The sequence below is a fragment of the Coptis chinensis genome, chromosome 7 (assembly GCF_015680905.1).
Source record: "Coptis chinensis isolate HL-2020 chromosome 7, ASM1568090v1, whole genome shotgun sequence".
Taxonomy (NCBI): domain Eukaryota; kingdom Viridiplantae; phylum Streptophyta; class Magnoliopsida; order Ranunculales; family Ranunculaceae; genus Coptis; species Coptis chinensis.
In genome coordinates, this window is record NC_141462.1 from 96858480 (window position 1) to 96876330 (window position 17851).

The following is a 17851-nucleotide window of genomic DNA, read 5'->3' on the forward strand; positions in this document are numbered from 1 at the left end:
CCTTCATTAGGTTGTGGCTTTGGTGGCTTATTTACGACAAGAACCTTGTTGAGTTGGAGACCCAAAATAGGCTCAATGGTTTCACTTCATGGGTTGGGCTAATTTGAGTTTGTTCCAGTAAGATATTTGTGGGCCAAAACTCAATGTTCTAAAAAACGCTAGGCGGTAGTCAGGCGGTGGGAGAGTGCCTAACACTTAGATAGGCTAGGTGACAGACGGTTTTTTTATTAATATATCTTATAATATATATAGTAATACACATTTATACTACAATAAATAAAGAAAATCATTTACCTTAACTCAAAAAATAAACACAAACAAATATACTTATTACAAAAATGTGTAATAGTTGAAGAAAATCGACTTCATATGAAAACATACTCTTTCTTATAGTGACATATAATTTACATTGGACTTTAGTCTTTTAAACTTATTCAAATCTTAAGCCTACACAAAGTACACAGGTCTTTAATTTTCAACATTTAATCATTCAAAAAAAAAAAAAAAAAAAACTTGACTGGACCGTTTAGAGGCCGCCTAGCCTGTCTAATTGGTCCACCAATTTTTTAAAAGACTTGGAATCAGGCAAGTTAGTTGAGCACCGCATGACGCCTAGAGTTACCTATACCGATTTTTAGAACAATGTTAACTACATGGACTGCTGGACGTATCATTTACACAAAATTTGTACACCTGCGTAATTAATTTAACCAGTTGGAAAAGTGGACATCAAATTCTACCAAAAAAAATTCTAGTGGGGTAAGGTGGTGATTGGATGCAAAGCATAGACATCTTTGGTAGTCAACTTATGTTGGGTTGCATGTGAGGTGAGTGGAAAATGGATGTGGTAAGCCCTTTATATTGGTTGGACGGCCCAACCAGAAGTTGGTGGAATTGATATTTTCAATCACACAAAATATACTGCCTTTTGACCCGCCTGGTATGAGGACCACTTTCTATGCGTGCCACTTTCTACAACATATTTCTTTTGGCTTCATGGACACATGATGTCGCTTTATTCATCAAAGATTGCTCTAATTTACTGCTTAATGAGTTTCAAAATTTTAAGTTGGAGTGTCTAATTTGAAGCGTTATGTGGAATATGGAATGATGATAAAGACTTACCTAATCGATGAGTAGAATTTGGTTGGTCGTGCCATTTGGCCTGATTGCCCCATTGTCGCAAGTCCCTGAGCCACAAATCAAACCAGCGCTGTTCATACAATTCAGAATTGAAATGGTCATTAGAGATGTAGGGTCTTCTTTTTCTTTTTTCTTTTTCCAACAAGGAGGTGTAAGGTCTTCTTTAGGAAAACGTTTTACTAGGATTGATATAGATTGAAATTAACATCCTATGCAGCCAGCAGCCCCTATTTCCATGAGATTGAAATTAATGTTAAGTCCAATGAATGCGTAGAGTGAAATGCACTCCCCCAAAGAATTAGTGAAAATCGTTTGACTTTTGGAGCGTTGGTACGAAAGATAGACTTCAATGCGCAGGGGTGTTTGTTCAGCTGGGACTAGGTGCCTCTTCTACTGCTACTTGATAGAAAAGCTCTGTACTTTTTCAAGAAGATTCAGACGTTAATCACGTATCTCAAGTGTACTTAAACCGAAACATATATACTAAGCGTGATCATTGCTCTCAAACAAACAGTAGCAACCTATGCACTAGCTAATTTTATTCTTCTCTTGTGTTTGAGGCTTTTGAGTACCATATAACAAACCATACCACACGCCCACACCCCTAGTTTCACTTTTTATTTCTTCTATAAGGCGTTTTAGTAAAACAAGTGTATGAACTTGTATCGACTATTTAAAATAGTTTACCTAAAAACAAAGCAAAAGACTACTTAAAATAGTTTTGGACTCATGAGCTTGTATAACTAATCCAGCAATTCACAATATCTAAATCTAAACTGCTCTCTCTCTGTGCTATTTGTCTTGTGAAGGTAAATACATAATTTGTCCTAGTAACTTGAGTTCGTTCAAGCTTAAAGGTATTTTCAGGAAACATGCACGTCACCTTCATCGCAGTTAGCCAACAAGGACACGACGACAGAAATAAGATTGAAAAGAACAGTAGGTTGAATCATCAAAGTCAATGAAGAAAGACAATAATAATAATCTTGTAGTTAACCAACAAGAAAATGATGTAATTAAAGTTAACCCAAAAGGAGATAGAGAGCTAAACAAGAACATGTGTAAGTCTCAGATGGCTTGTTATGTGGGGGACAAAGAGTGATATAATGTTGCGCAAGAGATTTCGCCAACCCCACTAATTTTCATGGTATAAAAAGGAAATGTTTTTCTCCCACAAGGTGTGCACTTTGAGGAACGGTTGGCGACTCATAAAACTCATTTTTAAACACAATTTGCCTTGGACTCACGTTATCCTTTGTCACTGCCTAGGAGGAAAGTGAGTTCAGTGGACAAACTCTATCTTGCTAACTGGGTTTTGTGCTCATCCTCCCCTGATCTGTTTATGGTATATATCACCTCGATCTTCTATAAATAGTCTTCTCTATCTTTCATCTGTCTCTGTCTCTCACTCTCACTTTCCGTCTCCACATCTTCATTCATTGTCGAGGCAAACAAGAGTTAATTAGTAAGCCTCGAAATTGTACTTCATTACCCTGTGTGTGTGTGTGTTTTGAAACAAATGCACGGAATATAACAGGCCACAGGCCAGTTGACCAAAAGTTAGTAGGACTACATACATATATCTATCGAATTTAGCTTTAAAGTAGTTACTCATCTTCTCCCTAGAGTCGCCTATAATTTCCTCTTTTTTTTAATACAAATTATGGCGGCATGGGGAACCAACTGAACGAGGTGCTAAGTCACTGTATAATTCATATAGTCATATATAGTCATATAGTTTTTTGGGGAACTGTGTCTGTAATTCTGTTCTTGGGAGCAAGATTTCACCGTTTTGTCCTACAACATATTTTACCTAAAAAAAGTCGCACAACTTCTATCATTTTAGTGTTGTTATTACTAATCGGTGTCTGTTTTGTTACTTTTGCATGATGCATGAAATATGAAGTGCTGCGTATATTTGGGGCAATGCGGGCAATGTGGGAGGTACTACTGATGCTATTTTTAGGTGTATTCCCAAACACCATAGGCAGCACAAAACCATACAAGTCGAATTCTGAGCTCAACCATTGTCATTGTTTAAGTTGGAGGGTTGCTGTGGAGGCAAACAACGTCAAAGGATGGCGCACAGTACCAACTCAGTGCCTGCACTACATCGAACATTACATGCTTGGGGGTCAGTACGAGAGTGACCTTGAGATGATTATGGATCAGATCTCTAACTACATAGATGACATTGTTTTGACGGCCAATTCCAGTGGCATGAACGCTTGGATTTTGGATGTTGACGACACCTGCATTTCCAATCTCCTTTACTATAGAGGAAAACACTTCGGGTATGTAATTCTACCTTTAGTTGAAAGATTTATCAGCTTAAACGTAGACTATGCAACTCTCGTCAAGATAACTGGCTCTGATATGAAAACCTTTTACTCATAAGATCTCCCTCTATTTATTTACTTATCCAAATGCTTAACTGGAAACATATAGATGCAATCCGTATGATCCAATGGGTTTCAAAACATGGGCAATGAGAGGAGCATGTCCTGCCGTTCCCACAGTTCTCAAAATGTTCGAGAAATTGGTCGAAAATGGCTTCAAAGTTTTCCTCCTTACTGGGAGAGACGAAGAGACGTTAGGCCAAACTACCATGTACAATTTGCATAACGAAGGATTCATTGGGTATGAAAGGTTAATTTTGAGGTAAGGCGATGATCCTTGGTTTCTGTAATTTAGAAATGGTTCTTTGTTGAGGTAAAACTTGTGTTTACTTCAATCAAGCATGGCTTAAAAAAACATTCTCCTCAATCTGAGTACAGTTTTGGGAATGCCAATCTAGTTTTTGCATAATCAAGCGTCCATACTTTGTTTTTCTTTTAAAACACAATCATTTTCCTGATAGGTTTGTGTTGTCATTTTTCTGTTACAGACCTCAGAGTTACAGGGGACAGAGTGCCGTGTTGTTCAAATCAGCAATGCGTAAGCAATTAGTAGAACAGGGCTACAGAATCTGGGGTAATGTTGGGGACCAGTGGAGTGATCTAGCTGGAGACTGCTTAGGAGAGAAAACATTTAAGCTTCCTAATCCCATGTATTGTGTCCCCTAAATAAGACAATACTATAGTATGTTAGTATGTAGATGGGGACTCAGTATTTTAGATTTTAAAGACCAATAATTTAAGTATTTAATCTTAGCAATCAAAAGGGCGGTAGTTGAGTGGCACCCGTTTCAGGTTTTATTTTCCTTTTTCCAAGTGATACTCCAGAAAACCATCCAAGCCACAATTTATTGTACAGAAGGATATCAGTCACTGGATTCTGCTTGATTCTCATCTAACTGCAAATAGTAAACAAGGTCCAATAAGTAAGCAACTTTAGAAAATGGATACAGATCCTTGTGTAATGTTGTTTTCTTCACCTCTTACTGAAACTCTTTCTAAACTTGTAAGGGAGGATAGGAAGGAAAAGTGTACTGTAGATCTTTGTATTAATGGAACTACTTGACTTTCGGGAAAAAAAATACAGAGAAAAAAAAGCCTTTAGAAAGTGGATTGTACGTGGCCACTCAAGATAACTGGAGAACCTGCCGATCTGAAGTTGAAATTGCCAAATTCTCCACCAACCATTGTCAACAAGAAATGTGGTCCATAATACATTCAAAATACATTCAAACTGCAAATATAATCGAAAAGATTTCAAGCAATTACGAGCAGTCTGATCCATCAAACATTGTCGATTTACTGACGCCACAAACACAGTTTTAAGTCCTCCACATACGAGTCACTAACGATGTTACGAGACACGAATTTATTAATGCCCAAATTGGTATAACACAAAAGATATTCAAGTAAAATATGGATTACAAAACCGGCCAAGGGGAAGTCTACTTGTGTATTTGTAGAAGGCTCACCTACTCATTCTGGACCAAATAGATCATCACATATTTGCACCTAGTTACAGTTGCAAAGTTCTCATAGATGTTTGCCTTCCTCATGCTGTCAATTAGTAAGTGAACTTTTTCCAACTTCGAACAAGCAGGGCCTTTAAACTCTATAATAAAGGGTGCAGCTGTAAAATTATTTGTTGGAATTTCTTTATCTCAAAGCCTCTGTAAGCTGCAAGTTCAACTGAAAGCCTGAAAACAGATTGAGAAACAATGCAAACCCCCTAACGAAACATTATTATGGGCCATCTTTTTCCAGCTTCGTAATCTCTTCACGGTTCTTTCTTTCTGCTTCCTCAAGTTCTCTTTCTTCATCCTCTTCATCCTCCTTTTCGTCCATATCCTCAAATTCCTTCTCTGCTGCCATTGCTCTCACTATGGGATCTCTAAGTTCGGATATTAATCCACCCCCTACTTTGTACTCATCTTCATCTCCAATCAGAAAAAATCTCTGATCAGGTCCAGCTATCATGGGAACATCAATCGCGAGTAGCTTCATGTCATACTGCACCGCCAAAGAGATACCGTGGGTAAGTAAGACTAAAACTAAAATCAAAACCTAATTATTTACCTTCCAAAAAGACGATAAAAACAATAGCTAGGTAATTCAAGTAGGTCTAATGATAGCCTTGAGTTCAGAGATTCTAGTAGATGAAACTACTTCTTACAGCATTCAAGAGCATGTTACAAGATGGAAAAGGGTAATTTGATCTTTGAAGTCTAAAGAGTTAACTAAGATCATCTGAGGTAGAAGCTGATTCAGATTAAACCAAGGAGACTTCATTGTGATCTAACAATGACGAACATAATCGGGAAGAAAAATCCTAGAAGTTAATGGATCTATATAAGCTTATAGGTCAAAAATGGATTTCGGAAGCAGTTAGAAACTTAGAATAGGTTAGAGCAGTAAATACAACTGTAATGCTATTGCAAGGATCGACAATGTCATCCCAGAAAACAAACAACTCTATCCATGCCTTCTTCGGTGTACCTAGTTGCACATTTCCAGCATCTGCACTATGTGCACGCATATGTTGAAAAGTGGCCACCCGAACAAACTTTTGGTAGGATATAATCGTATATCAACTTATCTACGACAGAATAAAGGTAATTTTTCAAATATAGATGAGTCTGTCTTTTCCTCCAAAGCAGAATGAACAGTTAAAAAAAAAAGCAAACCTGGCCTTTCTTCTTCTTAACTCCAACGCTTACAAGTCCTTTTCTTTCAGAGCCTTGTATTGGGAAAATAAGAAAACATCTTTTACCCCCAAGCTTTAGCTTAAAGTTTCTTAGGCTGATCCCACCTCCAGACATCACATATGCTCTCACATCCGTCCCTGATAGAGGAGCTCCCATGACTTCAAGAATTGCAGCTGATGTATTCAGCTTCCTCATGGCAATTCTATAAACCCTATCAGGATTTATGGTAAATCTCGAGCGGATGTACAATCCCTTAATGAAAAATGAAAAAAAAAAAATATCAAGCCTCAGGACAAAGAATACTTGTTGCGATTATAGAAGTCATGGTTATGCACACATAAATACACCCAAATGCCACATTCTTACAACTATATCAGAGAGTAATTGGGTTTTTTTCTGAAAAGTCAGACTTTCACAATAACAAACACTTGTTTAAATCATTAAAGGCATACCAATATGTTAAATGCATTAATAACAACACAAGACAAGAATGGCAGATATAAAAAAGGTAGAGTTTATAAGATTACGGCAGGTCCCAATGCCTGAGCAACTGGACTTGTAGATGGTTCTCAAAATGTGCATAGAATAGATATCACAGGCATTGAGAGCTGATGTAATTTAATCAGGTCTCTACAATTAGTCATCTAAAAGTGTAAAATGTAGAGTTGTATATAAACAAAGACAGGGTGTATACTGACAGCAAAGGCGACAATGGCAGATGAGAGAGCAAGAAAGCCATATTTAGCCATGCCTTCAGAGAGGCCAACGAAAGTATTAGCAATGCCAAACATTAATCTCCAGAGAAGCATGCATTCCTCTTCCAGAATGCGTCAATTTGCAGACCCACAGCCTCTCGATACCGCGAGAAGACGGATCGAACAGCAGATAATGGCTTGTCAACGACGGTCCTAGTCAAATTGGGATTCAAATTGAAACGAGACGAGGGGAAAGCATTGAGCAGTTTAAGAGACAAGCTTGTTTTAGAATCGGGGCCGGGGCTGGTTTTAGAAGAGAAAGTGTTTGTTAATAAGAATCGTTCGAGTAAGAAGGTGTTGGAGGAGGAAGTGGTGATTCGGTGAGATAAAATGCCAGAGCTGAAATTGGAATGCAATAATCTACGGACGAGTGGTTCGACCACTTTTTTACTTGGTGTCGCCATTGCAATCAATCCTTCTTCTTCCTTCTCCTTCTTCTCCCTTTGTAATAATTTTCATTTCAGAATTCCAGCCATCTCGTATCGACACATTTCACGATATTTATTCTATCCACCTACGATATCTCGCAACATTATGTGGACATTATTACTAGAATTACTGCATAGTCAGTGGAGACGTGAGCGTAGCAAGGGTAGGAGATGAGAGGAGGAGGAAAATGAAGATAAAAACAGGAGATGAGAGGTGGAGGAAGATGAAGGAGGGAGACAGAGAGTGAGAGAGAAACTATTACGGGGGCACAGATAGACAGCAGCCAAGACACATTTTACGCCCTCTAAAAAAAAAAACCCAACTCAAAAACGTTCGCATACGCTCACTTGAATTACTGCATAGCAGTGGGGAAGTGAGCGTAGCAAGGGTAGGAGATGAGAGGAGGAGGAAGATGAAGGAGAGAGATGAAGATAAGAGCAGGAGATGAGAGGTAGAGAAAGAAACAAAATTATTTATGAAGGACCGCTAAGATAGGGAGAGTTAGAGGGTAGGAAATTTAGGAGGGAGGAGAAAGATGAAGATAGCCAAGACCAGGAGATGAAAAAAGATGAAGGAAGAACGTTCAGAGACACTCAGAAACTATTACGGGGGTACAGATAGACAACAGCCAAGACACATTTTACGCTCTCTTAAAAAAAACACTCACTTGATTACTAGAATTACTGCATAGCAGTGGGAAAGTGAGCGTAGCAAGGGTAGGAGATGAGAGGAGAATGAAGATGAAGGAGAGAGATGAAGAGAAAAACAGGAGATGAGAGGTGGAGAAAGATGGAGGGAGACAGAGAGTTAGAGAGAAACTATTAAGGGGGGACAGACATATAGCAGCCAAGACATGCCTTCAAAAAAAAGCCAACTCAAGAACATTCACATACACTCACTTGATTATAATAAATCATATGGTTGAGATCAAGTACAAATCTAGTTATAGGCAGTTGTGTACATTCCCAAGAGCAAATAACACGATATAATACATCAGCATTGCCGGAATCAAGCTAGTTAACAGATTTGCTTACAACCACTAGGATGATCGCCTTTCTTGTGTCGTTAAACTGCGTACTAATAATAAAAAAATTACAATTCAAAAAGGTTTAATTGAAATGCTGACTATGAGACCGCCTGTTGAGGCTTCCTCCCTTGTTTCCCTACTATGGTGGCTGAACCGCCAAATATAGCAATCCGTCCAATTCCCCTTGACAGTGAGGTCAGGAAGGTTGACTTGTCTCTCATCCCTTGTTTAATACATACCTGCTCCTTTTCCAGTTCACTCAGCCTTACACGCATCCTCGATATCTCAAGCTTCAGATCCCGGTTCTCTCTCCTCAAAGAAGCGTAATTGTCTCTGGGAGACATGGCAGCACTTGGAACCCCACTGCAGATCCTTTGCGACTGAAATCCGTCCCCACAACCACCAGAGAATAACCTCTTTAGGCGGACTTGCTCCAAGTATAGAACCCGCACTGCCATCTGGACTGGAAGACGATCATTCTGAGCAACATGATTACAGGCCTCTTGAGAAAGCTTCTGGCAGTCAATGAACTTGCATAGCTTCTTACACTCGTTTTCAGTTAGCATTGGATGAGCCTGAAAAGAGAGTTACAAGACATTTCTGTTCAGATTGAAAATGCAATGCACTAGGCGTTAGGACTTAGACCAAGGTCCATGATTTTCTGTATACATCTCAAGTCTCAACCCTCAAGCGAGATGGTTCTCATTCATCCACAAAAATAAAATGTCTGCTATAACAAGGAAAGTAGATTTCCTACGACCAGAGTTCAGAGACACGACTTAACCAACAACGCATTGGAAATGGGCTTGTCCAGTGTTCAAAAGCAGTGTAGCAAATATTGCTGAAAGGAATTGGATGTGAGGGACATAATACACTAGCAACGGCAAAATGATCAAGGGAGGATGCAGAACGGTGTGAAGTACTCCACCATTTGGTAGTTCACACCAGACACATCCAGAAAATGAACTGGCAAATTAATATGATTCATGATCCTAAAAATCCACAGAACATCTTGCTTATAACAAGATCTACTAGTCTTCTGAGTTATACTGAGGTTAATTGTATATAACAGAAACAAAAGAGTCAGGTGAGTTACCTTCAAATATATATCAACTGCTCTGTAGAGTCCATCATCAATAACTCGGGCATAGTCAGGCAAGATTTCAATGATAGCAATGAATTTCTGTAGATCTAGATATGGATCAGGCGCAATTTCCGCTAGATAAGAATCAATTAGTTGTCCAACCTTTAGGACTGAGCCATGACTTGGAGAACCAACGCCTTCCGATTCATACCCAAAATGTGATGCCTCTTCGGATTCTTCGTCTTCGATTTGCTGCAAAAAGTTCACCAGTATTCGATGTACAGTGTCAACATCGAAGAGAGGATCACCAGCACGTAATGAAGGAATAAGTAAGTCATCAAGCGAAACCATCTCTAACCGGAAACCAATCCTCCTTTCTAGCTCAAGCCTGCATGCAACTGTAGCATCAACCGTGATCGCCAATCTCAGCATTCCAAAGAGAAAATTCAGCGGAATGGTAGTGCTTTTCTCTGCTGGAAGAAGACTTACAAAAATTTCCAGAATCACCTTGGGTTCATTTTGAGCCATTCTGCATTGCGGGTTTATCTTTGTTTGATCCCAAACTTCATTTTTTCCAATACCCTTCAGTGACGTCTGAGCATAATGCATTAAAGACGTAATAATGCTGTCAGGACGAACACCTGATCTTCTCAACGCAGATATCACTCTCTGATAGAAATCGATCCCCAAAACTGAGAGATCCTCGACCCACCAGTCAGTACATTCTGTCTTCAATTTCCCTGAGCCACCATCACAGTCTAAACGAGATAAACCCAACACTAGCTGTTCCTTGCTGGCGTTCATGGCAATTGCATCGACACACGTGTTTACAATCCCAAGATCATCTACTATAGATGGTAGTGTCTCACAGATGGAAAGAACCGTAACTGACTTCTCAAGACTTTGAAGCACGACATCGTTCAGATAGGCTTCTGTTCTGGTGATGAGGTTTCCTTCCCAATAGTCTTCAGTCATTTCCAGATAACTCGAAGCACAGTGAAGTTGGGAAACATTTGCAACATTGATATCAAAGTTAGAACCATAACAGAATTTGGCTGCAAGTTCAAATATCTGGGGTCCACCAGGAAAGTTTCGTAGCTCCACCCTTGAGAAATTAGAACCCTGGCATCTGCGACCATTTTCCTGATCTTTCCACTCCGAGAGACCAGAGGGAACTTGAACAAAACAAACCACAACATAAAGGAATATCAGATCTTGACAAAGCTAACCTTTGAGATCCATAGAATGTATACTTGATTAGCTTGCACAGGTCAAAATATTAGCCTTCAGTAGACAAAATGATAATAGGCAACATGCAAGACGAGTTGCAAGTCAACAACTACTATTGTGTTTATACAAATCAAAATTTTGTAGTTCCCTGCGTAATAAGTAACTAACACAAAATGAGGACAAAGTTTGTTATGCCTACAAATGTGACTACCTTCTCAGTTCAGTGCTCTGACGTCTCATGTATACGAATGGAAACTCCAGAAGAATTCAGGCTTTATAGTTAGTATAGAATGGAAGCATGGTTTTGCAAACATCATAGTACTTATTGAACTTATTAACCAACCTAATTTCTTGACTAGGTTTGGACATATTCGGCTTTGAACTCAATTTGCTAAAGCGAAATTGAGAAATATATATCCACCATTTAACTTATCACTTAAATTTACTATATGGACCATTGAAATTTGGAAATGATGAATGCGACTATTGATGCAACATACGACACCACCAATTTGGTTTAAGTAGACATGTAAATAGTGTGCATATAGGGTGCATTTAAAACTGAAAAAAACTGTCAAAGACAAACTTCCTATTGAAGAACAATGCTTTGAGCCTAATAATGTACCTGCATGTACACTATATGTGTACCCCTATATACGATTATCATTGGGCAGGCCAATAGCACCGCCTACTAGCGTAGCTACTTGCGTGTCTATTAAGGTGCCCACATGTATTGCCCACTAATGCGGCCGATTTGCATTGCCCATTGCGGCCTACTTTTATTGCCCACTGTGCTGGTCTACTTTTATAACTCAATAAAAAAATATTCCGACTATTATGGAAACTATATTTCTTAGGCAATAAGAAACATCACTTATTGCTCATCATCTATAAATACCTCATTTCATTTCAACAAATAACTACGCACATGAAGACTTGGTTCCAGAAAATGCTCTAGAGACATAGGCAGCCATCGACATGGTTCAGTCTCTCCTCCACCACAATCAACACCCCTTACGACTTCATTAGCATGTTTAGGTGAATCATTGCCCAAACAGTACCATTCAACGGGTTCTCAAGGTTTTCTTTATTTAACTTCAAGTTTGCAAATGATATAGCCCTAAACTGAAACCAGTGAAAAGACGCAATAAATTTTGGTCTCAGTCACAGTCAGTCCTAAGACCAACTCTAGAGGCAGGAAGAGGAGTCACTCTTTCGAAATTGATCTCTTCAGGCCAGTTGAAAGTGCTTGAATGTTCTAAGTAATGCACTTGTCGACTACTTGACCATGTTAATGATCTTTTCCAAATCACATTTGTAGCACCTTAATTTGGTAAGAGAGAAAGAGAGGGAGGGAGATGTTGCTCACCTTGTGTAATAGAAAAGATTCGCCATTGACAACAATTGTAATGTCCCCTGCAACATCTGAAAAAATCCTGCATCTCAAGAATAGAATAGATACATGGGTAAGTTTTATAAGAGATTAAATGAAAACCAGTTCACTTCACCTCCATGTTGCATGTTTTAAAAAAGGCCTTTTAAAACAAGACTGATACCACACTGCCAATTGTAAACATCTAGTATATGTAAGTTGTAAATTTCGAAATGGATTGAGAAAAGAAGTAAAGAAAAAGGAACTAAATGATTCAGAAACTGAATATATGTATCAAGGGAACAAAAAAGTATAAATGAACACATGACATACTGAGGAAGAAACATTAATTATTAGGAATGTATAGGAGATTATATTACCTCTTGTTGAAAGAGTTGGAGAAGGTAGGCGAGTTAGAACGGTGTTGGAAGTCATCCTCATACACCATGGTTTTACTCATATATTATTATGGTAGTGTACGTGCGTGTGAAGGTAAGTGGCCGGTATAGAGCTTTCGTTTGATATGTAAATGGTCGTTCGTTCTCTGCCTGCTTTTAGTTTGAAGTTGGGAAATGGGAAGTACGTACGAAATACCAAAAATAAAGGTGGCAGGATTAATTATTAATTCAAAACTTGTCCACTGCAAGAACAGGAAATCAGGAAGGCGCCCATATTCACTGTTTCTCTTAGTTCAATATAAAAAATATCCAAAAGAAAACAGATCCCAGTACTCTCTCTCTCTCTTTTTTGACTTGTATCTTTTTGTGGACTGTGGAGTGAGGAAACAGAACGATGAGGAGCTGAACATATTCCCATTATGGATGCACCCCCACCACCAGTTTTACACTTTTACGTTTCCCTCGTATACTGAAAAAGGAAAAAGCCAAGTAATTGCTTTTCTATCGAATCCAAATGGCCCACTCTCGTGTAGTTCCTGATCGTCTTCTGTGTCTCAATGCTATAATTGACACATTTGATAGACAGGAACTGATATGATATCTTTTTTGCGTATAGAGGCATAAATAAATAAACATATGTAAGTAAAAGAGAAAGCAGAGGCATGGAATGGACTTGACACAGAACTCAATAAAATCAAAAGCAAATCGCTTTGTGTTTTTAAATCACTAGGATTTGCCTGCCGTACGGTTGTGCCTTCGGCACCAAAAAAAAACCCAATGAAGGCCTGCCCCAGTTTCCCATTATCCATAAGCCCACTACTGTATCAAATTTGGAAGCCCAACAGTATATGGGCTAGTCCAGTATTTAAGTCCAACTATAATTTTTGACTTTCTAGATCCGATGTATATTGAATGTTTTAACAAAATTGTACAAACCCTTAAATCACTTGGATTCATCATGTCATATTTTGTTGAAAAAGATTTTGAGTCATCGGATAGGGCCTTCCGGCTCCCACACTATTATGGTTTGTTAGATAAACTATAATTTAACCTATGGCTATGCCACTCTAGCCATATGGTCAAGCAATCTGATGCAAATGTTTCTAGTAACTAAAGCCAAATCTTTACTTTTAAAAATTTTGTCTCACAATTATGATGGATGTACATGTGTAATGTACTATAGAAATTTTCTAAATATCTATCAATCCTACAAACTTTTTTGAATTAAAATAGCTAAAAACAAGTTATTGCATTCCTACTTTACTCAAAAAGACAAGTAAATTGTTTAAAATATAATAAAATATAATAATCTTAATTATGAGGTACATACCATCTAAAAGAATGGTTTTAGTAGTCATTTTTACGGTTGAAAAGAAAATGAACAAATATATATGTATGCAAAGAGTCCTTCGAGTAGAGCAAATGATAACGGTTAAAAGGTGGTCTAGTACGTATGATGCACAAATGGTATAAAGGACTTGAAGTATAATCTCGGCGTCTACCTGAAGTAAAAAGGACCAACATCACTGTATATTGCTCATTATATATTCAATAATCTAGTACTAAAACACCCAACTAACATTAAGCTGACCAAATGTCGTATATCACAATGAGCTGACTAAATTCACCAAGTATATTTGTTGAAGCACCCAATTTCTCTTAAGATATGGCGAAAATTAAAGGGGAAGATAAATAGTTTAGAATGTGTGAATAAAAATTGCAAATTAAGGGGGGGAAATAAGTTGTCATGAAAGTGGTAGTTTCACCTTATAGCTATGGAATCCATCAATATAATTATATAAAGTACAGTGTTTGACTATGGATCAAGTTATAGCCCCCTAAGTGTATGTGTGTTGGATTATTCAGCTTGAACAATCCCAAATTTTTTTGGTTAAAACCTTTCAACCAGACCATAACCGAAAGCTAAGATAGTTAGGTAGCTATTGATCACACACATCTATAGTCTGATCGAATTGGTACCTAAAAAATATAAAAACCAAACAATGATCTAACACAATCAGTCACAAGCATACCACAATACTGAAACTAGTCAATTGGCTAGAGGTAATAGAGCTTTGAACAAATAAGCGAAACAGTTCTTATCCTATTAGAAATCATCGGAATCGTGGTATTTGAATTGACGAGAAGACATATTTTGGGAAAAGCTACCATGGGCTCAGGCCAAGCTCAAACATTTTTACTAACGACAATAAAGTCTTGAACAATTTTCACTTAAAGTTCATAAGAAACTGATGGAATCAAATTTATTTGTAAGTAGTCGAGTGTTTAGAAAAGGAAATAAAATGTTTTTTTTTGTTGGGTTTAATTTATTTTATATTTTTGGGTAGGAAGAGTTTCAATCTGGAAATAATATTTTGGTTGTTTTTAGTAGTATTAAATTGGACTCTTAAATTAAAGTTTTTTTAACACAAATCCCAAGAAAATAAGGACCACTACTTAAACCTTTATAATTCTGTTTAAAAATTTTGTTAGATTTAATTTAGCTTTTCTTTTTTAGGCAGGAAGAGTTTCAATCCGGAAAGACTGTTTTGGTTGTTTGTAGTAGTATTAAATAGGATTCTTAAATTGAAGTTTTTTTAGCACAAATCCCTAAAAATCAGGACCGTTGATTGGACACCGATATTTTGTTCACGACATAATAATATTATCGGAATATATCAGCAAGCTATATCATCGAGATTGTAGAGCATACAAAAACTCGTGGCACCGCTCACTTATCCGCCCCGTCAAAAAAAAAATGGCAGCAGCTTATTCTGTGTGAGTCGTGTCGTCATTTTTGTTTATGGATGATTATTAGAGAGTTAACTCACTTCTGGTTTTTTTGCAGATGTAGCGGTGGCATCACAACTCAACAACACCACCACTTATTATTGTTCCCTCATCATCATCACAATACTCATTATAATTCCGTATTTTTCAGAGGTTCATTGTCATTGTTTTCATGTTCCACCATTTTAATTAATATAAGCATTTTGATGTAGACCACTCTTTATTCTTCTTTTTGGCAGCACAAAGGAGGGTAAAGGTTTCTCAACTAAAGGCTAGTTTTTGGGATTCCATCAGAGAAGGGCAAGTGATTTGTATTGCATAATTTGCTATTTCTAGACTGTTGTGTCATTTTAATAGTCACAATATCGTGCAATTTTCATTTTATGTTAAAGTTGGAATGTAAAGCCACGTATTTTACAGTAATTACATCTTAATAGAGAGCAATATCATCCTATCACAAAAATAGAGAGTTCAGCCACGCATTTTTATTGCTCACAATGCTAAATACTCTCTGTTTTTTTTTTAGCCTATTTGTGCATGGAATGTAAGTCAACTTGCTTGTTGGTGTAGATTTTTGAAGAATAATACAACGCAAGTTATTGAACCACCGTCGTCACCTCCTGAAGAGGAAGAACCATTACCTCAGGAGATTGTTCTTTCTGAAAAAGTGCAACCAGATGGCTCGATTGAACAGATTCTGTTTGCTTCAGGTGGAGATGTGGACGTGTATGATCTTCAAGCCTTATCCGATAAGGTTCTATTCTTGAGACTTTAAATTGATAAACTGCTTTCCTGCCAATTGTTGTATATACATCTGTACCTGTGTCACTGTGTGAAATAGTAATGTATTGTGTATGTAAAGTGCAGCTCTAAAGTTCACATATTCAATTTTCTTGGATAAGTTCTGTTGTGATCTTTTTATTTAAAGCAACGAGGTGTCTGTTGACACATTTCATTCCATGGTTATTAGGTGGGATGGCCTCGGAGGCCACCCTCAAAAGTAGCGGCAGCTCTAAAAAATAGTTATATGGTGGCAACTTTGCATTCCATAAGAAGATCTTCAGACGCAGGTATACTTACATAAGGAGCGCATCAGTGGCCCATCTAATATCATGTTCTCTAGCGTACCCGTTATTTTGAGCTGAGATCTATTTAAATAATACCATTTGCAGCTGAGATCTATTTAAATAATGATGAACATCTTAGTGTATTTGGAGAAGTTATTTGACAGAGGGAATTGATAAAAAGGAGCTTATTGGCTTGGCTCGCGCTACATCAGATCATGCATTCAATGCCACAATATGGGATGTACTCGTTGATCCTACCTATCAGGTCTGTACTATGTTGCTAGGAAGCTACCTACTTGTCGATAATTGAATTGAAACTTAATATATTATAAGCTTTTGACTTGGAATTGCTTTTCAGGGCCAAGGTCTTGGGAAGGCACTTGTTGAACAGATGATAAGAGCTCTTCTGCAGAAGGATATTGGCAACATAACCTTGTTTGCTGATAGTCAAGGTATGCCAATTAATTTTGTTTGTGGCATGCTAAAGTCAGTTTTTTTTTACTCCAGCTTTCCCAACACATGAGTTCCCAGGGCAATTTAAGTTTACGCTGGTTGCTAGGTCCTATACCTTTGAGGATGGTGTCTTAGTATTTCAACTTGGGGTGACTAGAGTTCTGGATCTAGGATTCCCTGGTGCAAACCAGTGATCATTCTAGACCAGCTATTCCTCTTTCTGTGAAAGCCATCCACCAAGGCTGTCAAAGATTTGCAGTCCTTTTTATTTCTCTATTGCTAAATAAATTGTTGATAGCTCTTATGATGTAACACTAATTCTACCCTGGGGACATAACCTTGGTTCTTTAGATGCACCGTCATTAACTTCGCATGTTCCATTGTCATTGCAGTTGTGGAATTCTATAGAAATTTAGGATTCCAACCAGATCCAGAAGGCATTAAAGGCATGTTCTGGTATCCAAGATATTAATCCACCTTATTCAAGGTCTTGAGGTGCTTTAATGTATCTGCAACTTGTGGAACACATTGCAGTGGGAGCACTTGTAGATGTCACTAAGTTAATTGTATTTCGTGCTATAACTTATTTTGTTGTATAATTCTTTTCAGTGACCAATGTCTATCTCTTGTTGTAATCTAGTATCTTTCGGAAATCCATCCATTGCCAATATCTTACTCTTTAATTGGTATTTTTTCAGGAAAAATACAGTGATTTCCTTAACATTATATATTTTGCACAGGACTTCGCTAAGAATGACTTCCGTTTTCCTTAACATTGTCAAAAGCTGTTATAGATGCAATTGTTATCTGTCTCGTGACACAGGTATAGCAGCATGGCACTGAGCTTCTAGTCTGTATAATCACCCCAAAAATCTTCTCAGAAATGCACTATAGTGTAAGTTTGACGCAGTGCAGTTTCATTCTCTTGGTGCACTCACCCTCCTATAACATTTCTCAAAACAGTTGATGTGACCAAATTAATTAAGTTCCATTAGATGAATT

At 37.8% G+C, this 17851-nt stretch overlaps 3 protein-coding genes and 1 pseudogene across 6 annotated transcripts; 2 read left to right on the plus strand and 2 right to left on the minus strand.

Moving 5' to 3' along the window:
- The first annotated feature begins 2317 nt into the window (after positions 1 to 2317).
- On the plus strand, positions 2318 to 5552 carry LOC147490364 (HAD superfamily, subfamily IIIB acid phosphatase). 3 transcript variants are annotated; one of them, XM_086569792.1, is made up of 4 exons: positions 2318 to 2488; positions 3050 to 3437; positions 3592 to 3804; positions 4031 to 5552. In XM_086569792.1, the coding sequence occupies exons 2-4, from the start codon at positions 3070 to 3072 to the stop codon at positions 4206 to 4208; spliced, it is 759 nt and encodes a 252-aa protein (XP_086425918.1). In that variant the 5' UTR covers positions 2318 to 2488; positions 3050 to 3069; the 3' UTR covers positions 4209 to 5552. The 3 variants fall into 3 exon arrangements, with proteins under 3 accessions (XP_086425918.1, XP_086425917.1, XP_086425916.1); XM_086569791.1 differs by having other exon boundaries at positions 2488 to 2608; XM_086569790.1 differs by lacking the exon at positions 2318 to 2488 and having other exon boundaries at positions 2633 to 3437.
- On the minus strand, positions 4894 to 7660 carry LOC147490365 (uncharacterized; annotated as a pseudogene). Its single transcript, XR_015200706.1, has 3 exons — positions 6943 to 7660; positions 6224 to 6496; positions 4894 to 5549 (listed from the first exon to the last, which is right to left on the minus strand). The product of XR_015200706.1 is annotated as an uncharacterized LOC147490365 (transcript).
- Positions 7661 to 8289: 629 nt separating this feature from the next.
- Positions 8290 to 12993, minus strand: LOC147490366 (Phototropic-responsive NPH3 family protein). Its single transcript, XM_086569788.1, is given in 5 exon segments — positions 8290 to 9030; positions 9552 to 10660; positions 10663 to 10714; positions 12139 to 12205; positions 12522 to 12993. Coding segments are annotated over 5 exon segments (1785 nt in total). The 5' UTR covers positions 12602 to 12993; the 3' UTR covers positions 8290 to 8553.
- Positions 12994 to 15186: 2193 nt separating this feature from the next.
- NSI (nuclear shuttle interacting) lies at positions 15187 to 17506 on the plus strand. Its single transcript, XM_086575214.1, has 8 exons — positions 15187 to 15317; positions 15388 to 15482; positions 15569 to 15629; positions 15900 to 16083; positions 16300 to 16399; positions 16561 to 16661; positions 16755 to 16848; positions 17242 to 17506. Exons 1-8 carry the CDS (start codon positions 15298 to 15300, stop codon positions 17319 to 17321), a joined length of 735 nt encoding a protein of 244 aa, XP_086431340.1. The 5' UTR covers positions 15187 to 15297; the 3' UTR covers positions 17322 to 17506.
- Positions 17507 to 17851: the final 345 nt, after the last annotated feature.

What these genes read in the sequence shown, in the direction of transcription:
- LOC147490364 (XM_086569790.1), top strand. Translation starts at nt 3,037, where the DNA reads ATGAAATATGAAGTGCTGCGTATATTTGGGGCAATGCGGGCAATGTGG. An exon ending in TATAGAGGAAAACACTTCGG is followed by an intron (nt 3,438 to 3,591) that starts GTATGTAATTCT and finishes GGAAACATATAG; the next exon opens with ATGCAATCCGTATGATCCAA. An exon ending in TATGAAAGGTTAATTTTGAG is followed by an intron (nt 3,805 to 4,030) that starts GTAAGGCGATGA and finishes TTTCTGTTACAG; the next exon opens with ACCTCAGAGTTACAGGGGAC.
- NSI (XM_086575214.1), top strand. Translation starts at nt 15,298, where the DNA reads ATGGCAGCAGCTTATTCTGT. An exon ending in TAATTCCGTATTTTTCAGAG is followed by an intron (nt 15,483 to 15,568) that starts GTTCATTGTCAT and finishes TCTTTTTGGCAG; the next exon opens with CACAAAGGAGGGTAAAGGTT. An exon ending in AAGAAGATCTTCAGACGCAG is followed by an intron (nt 16,400 to 16,560) that starts GTATACTTACAT and finishes GTTATTTGACAG; the next exon opens with AGGGAATTGATAAAAAGGAG.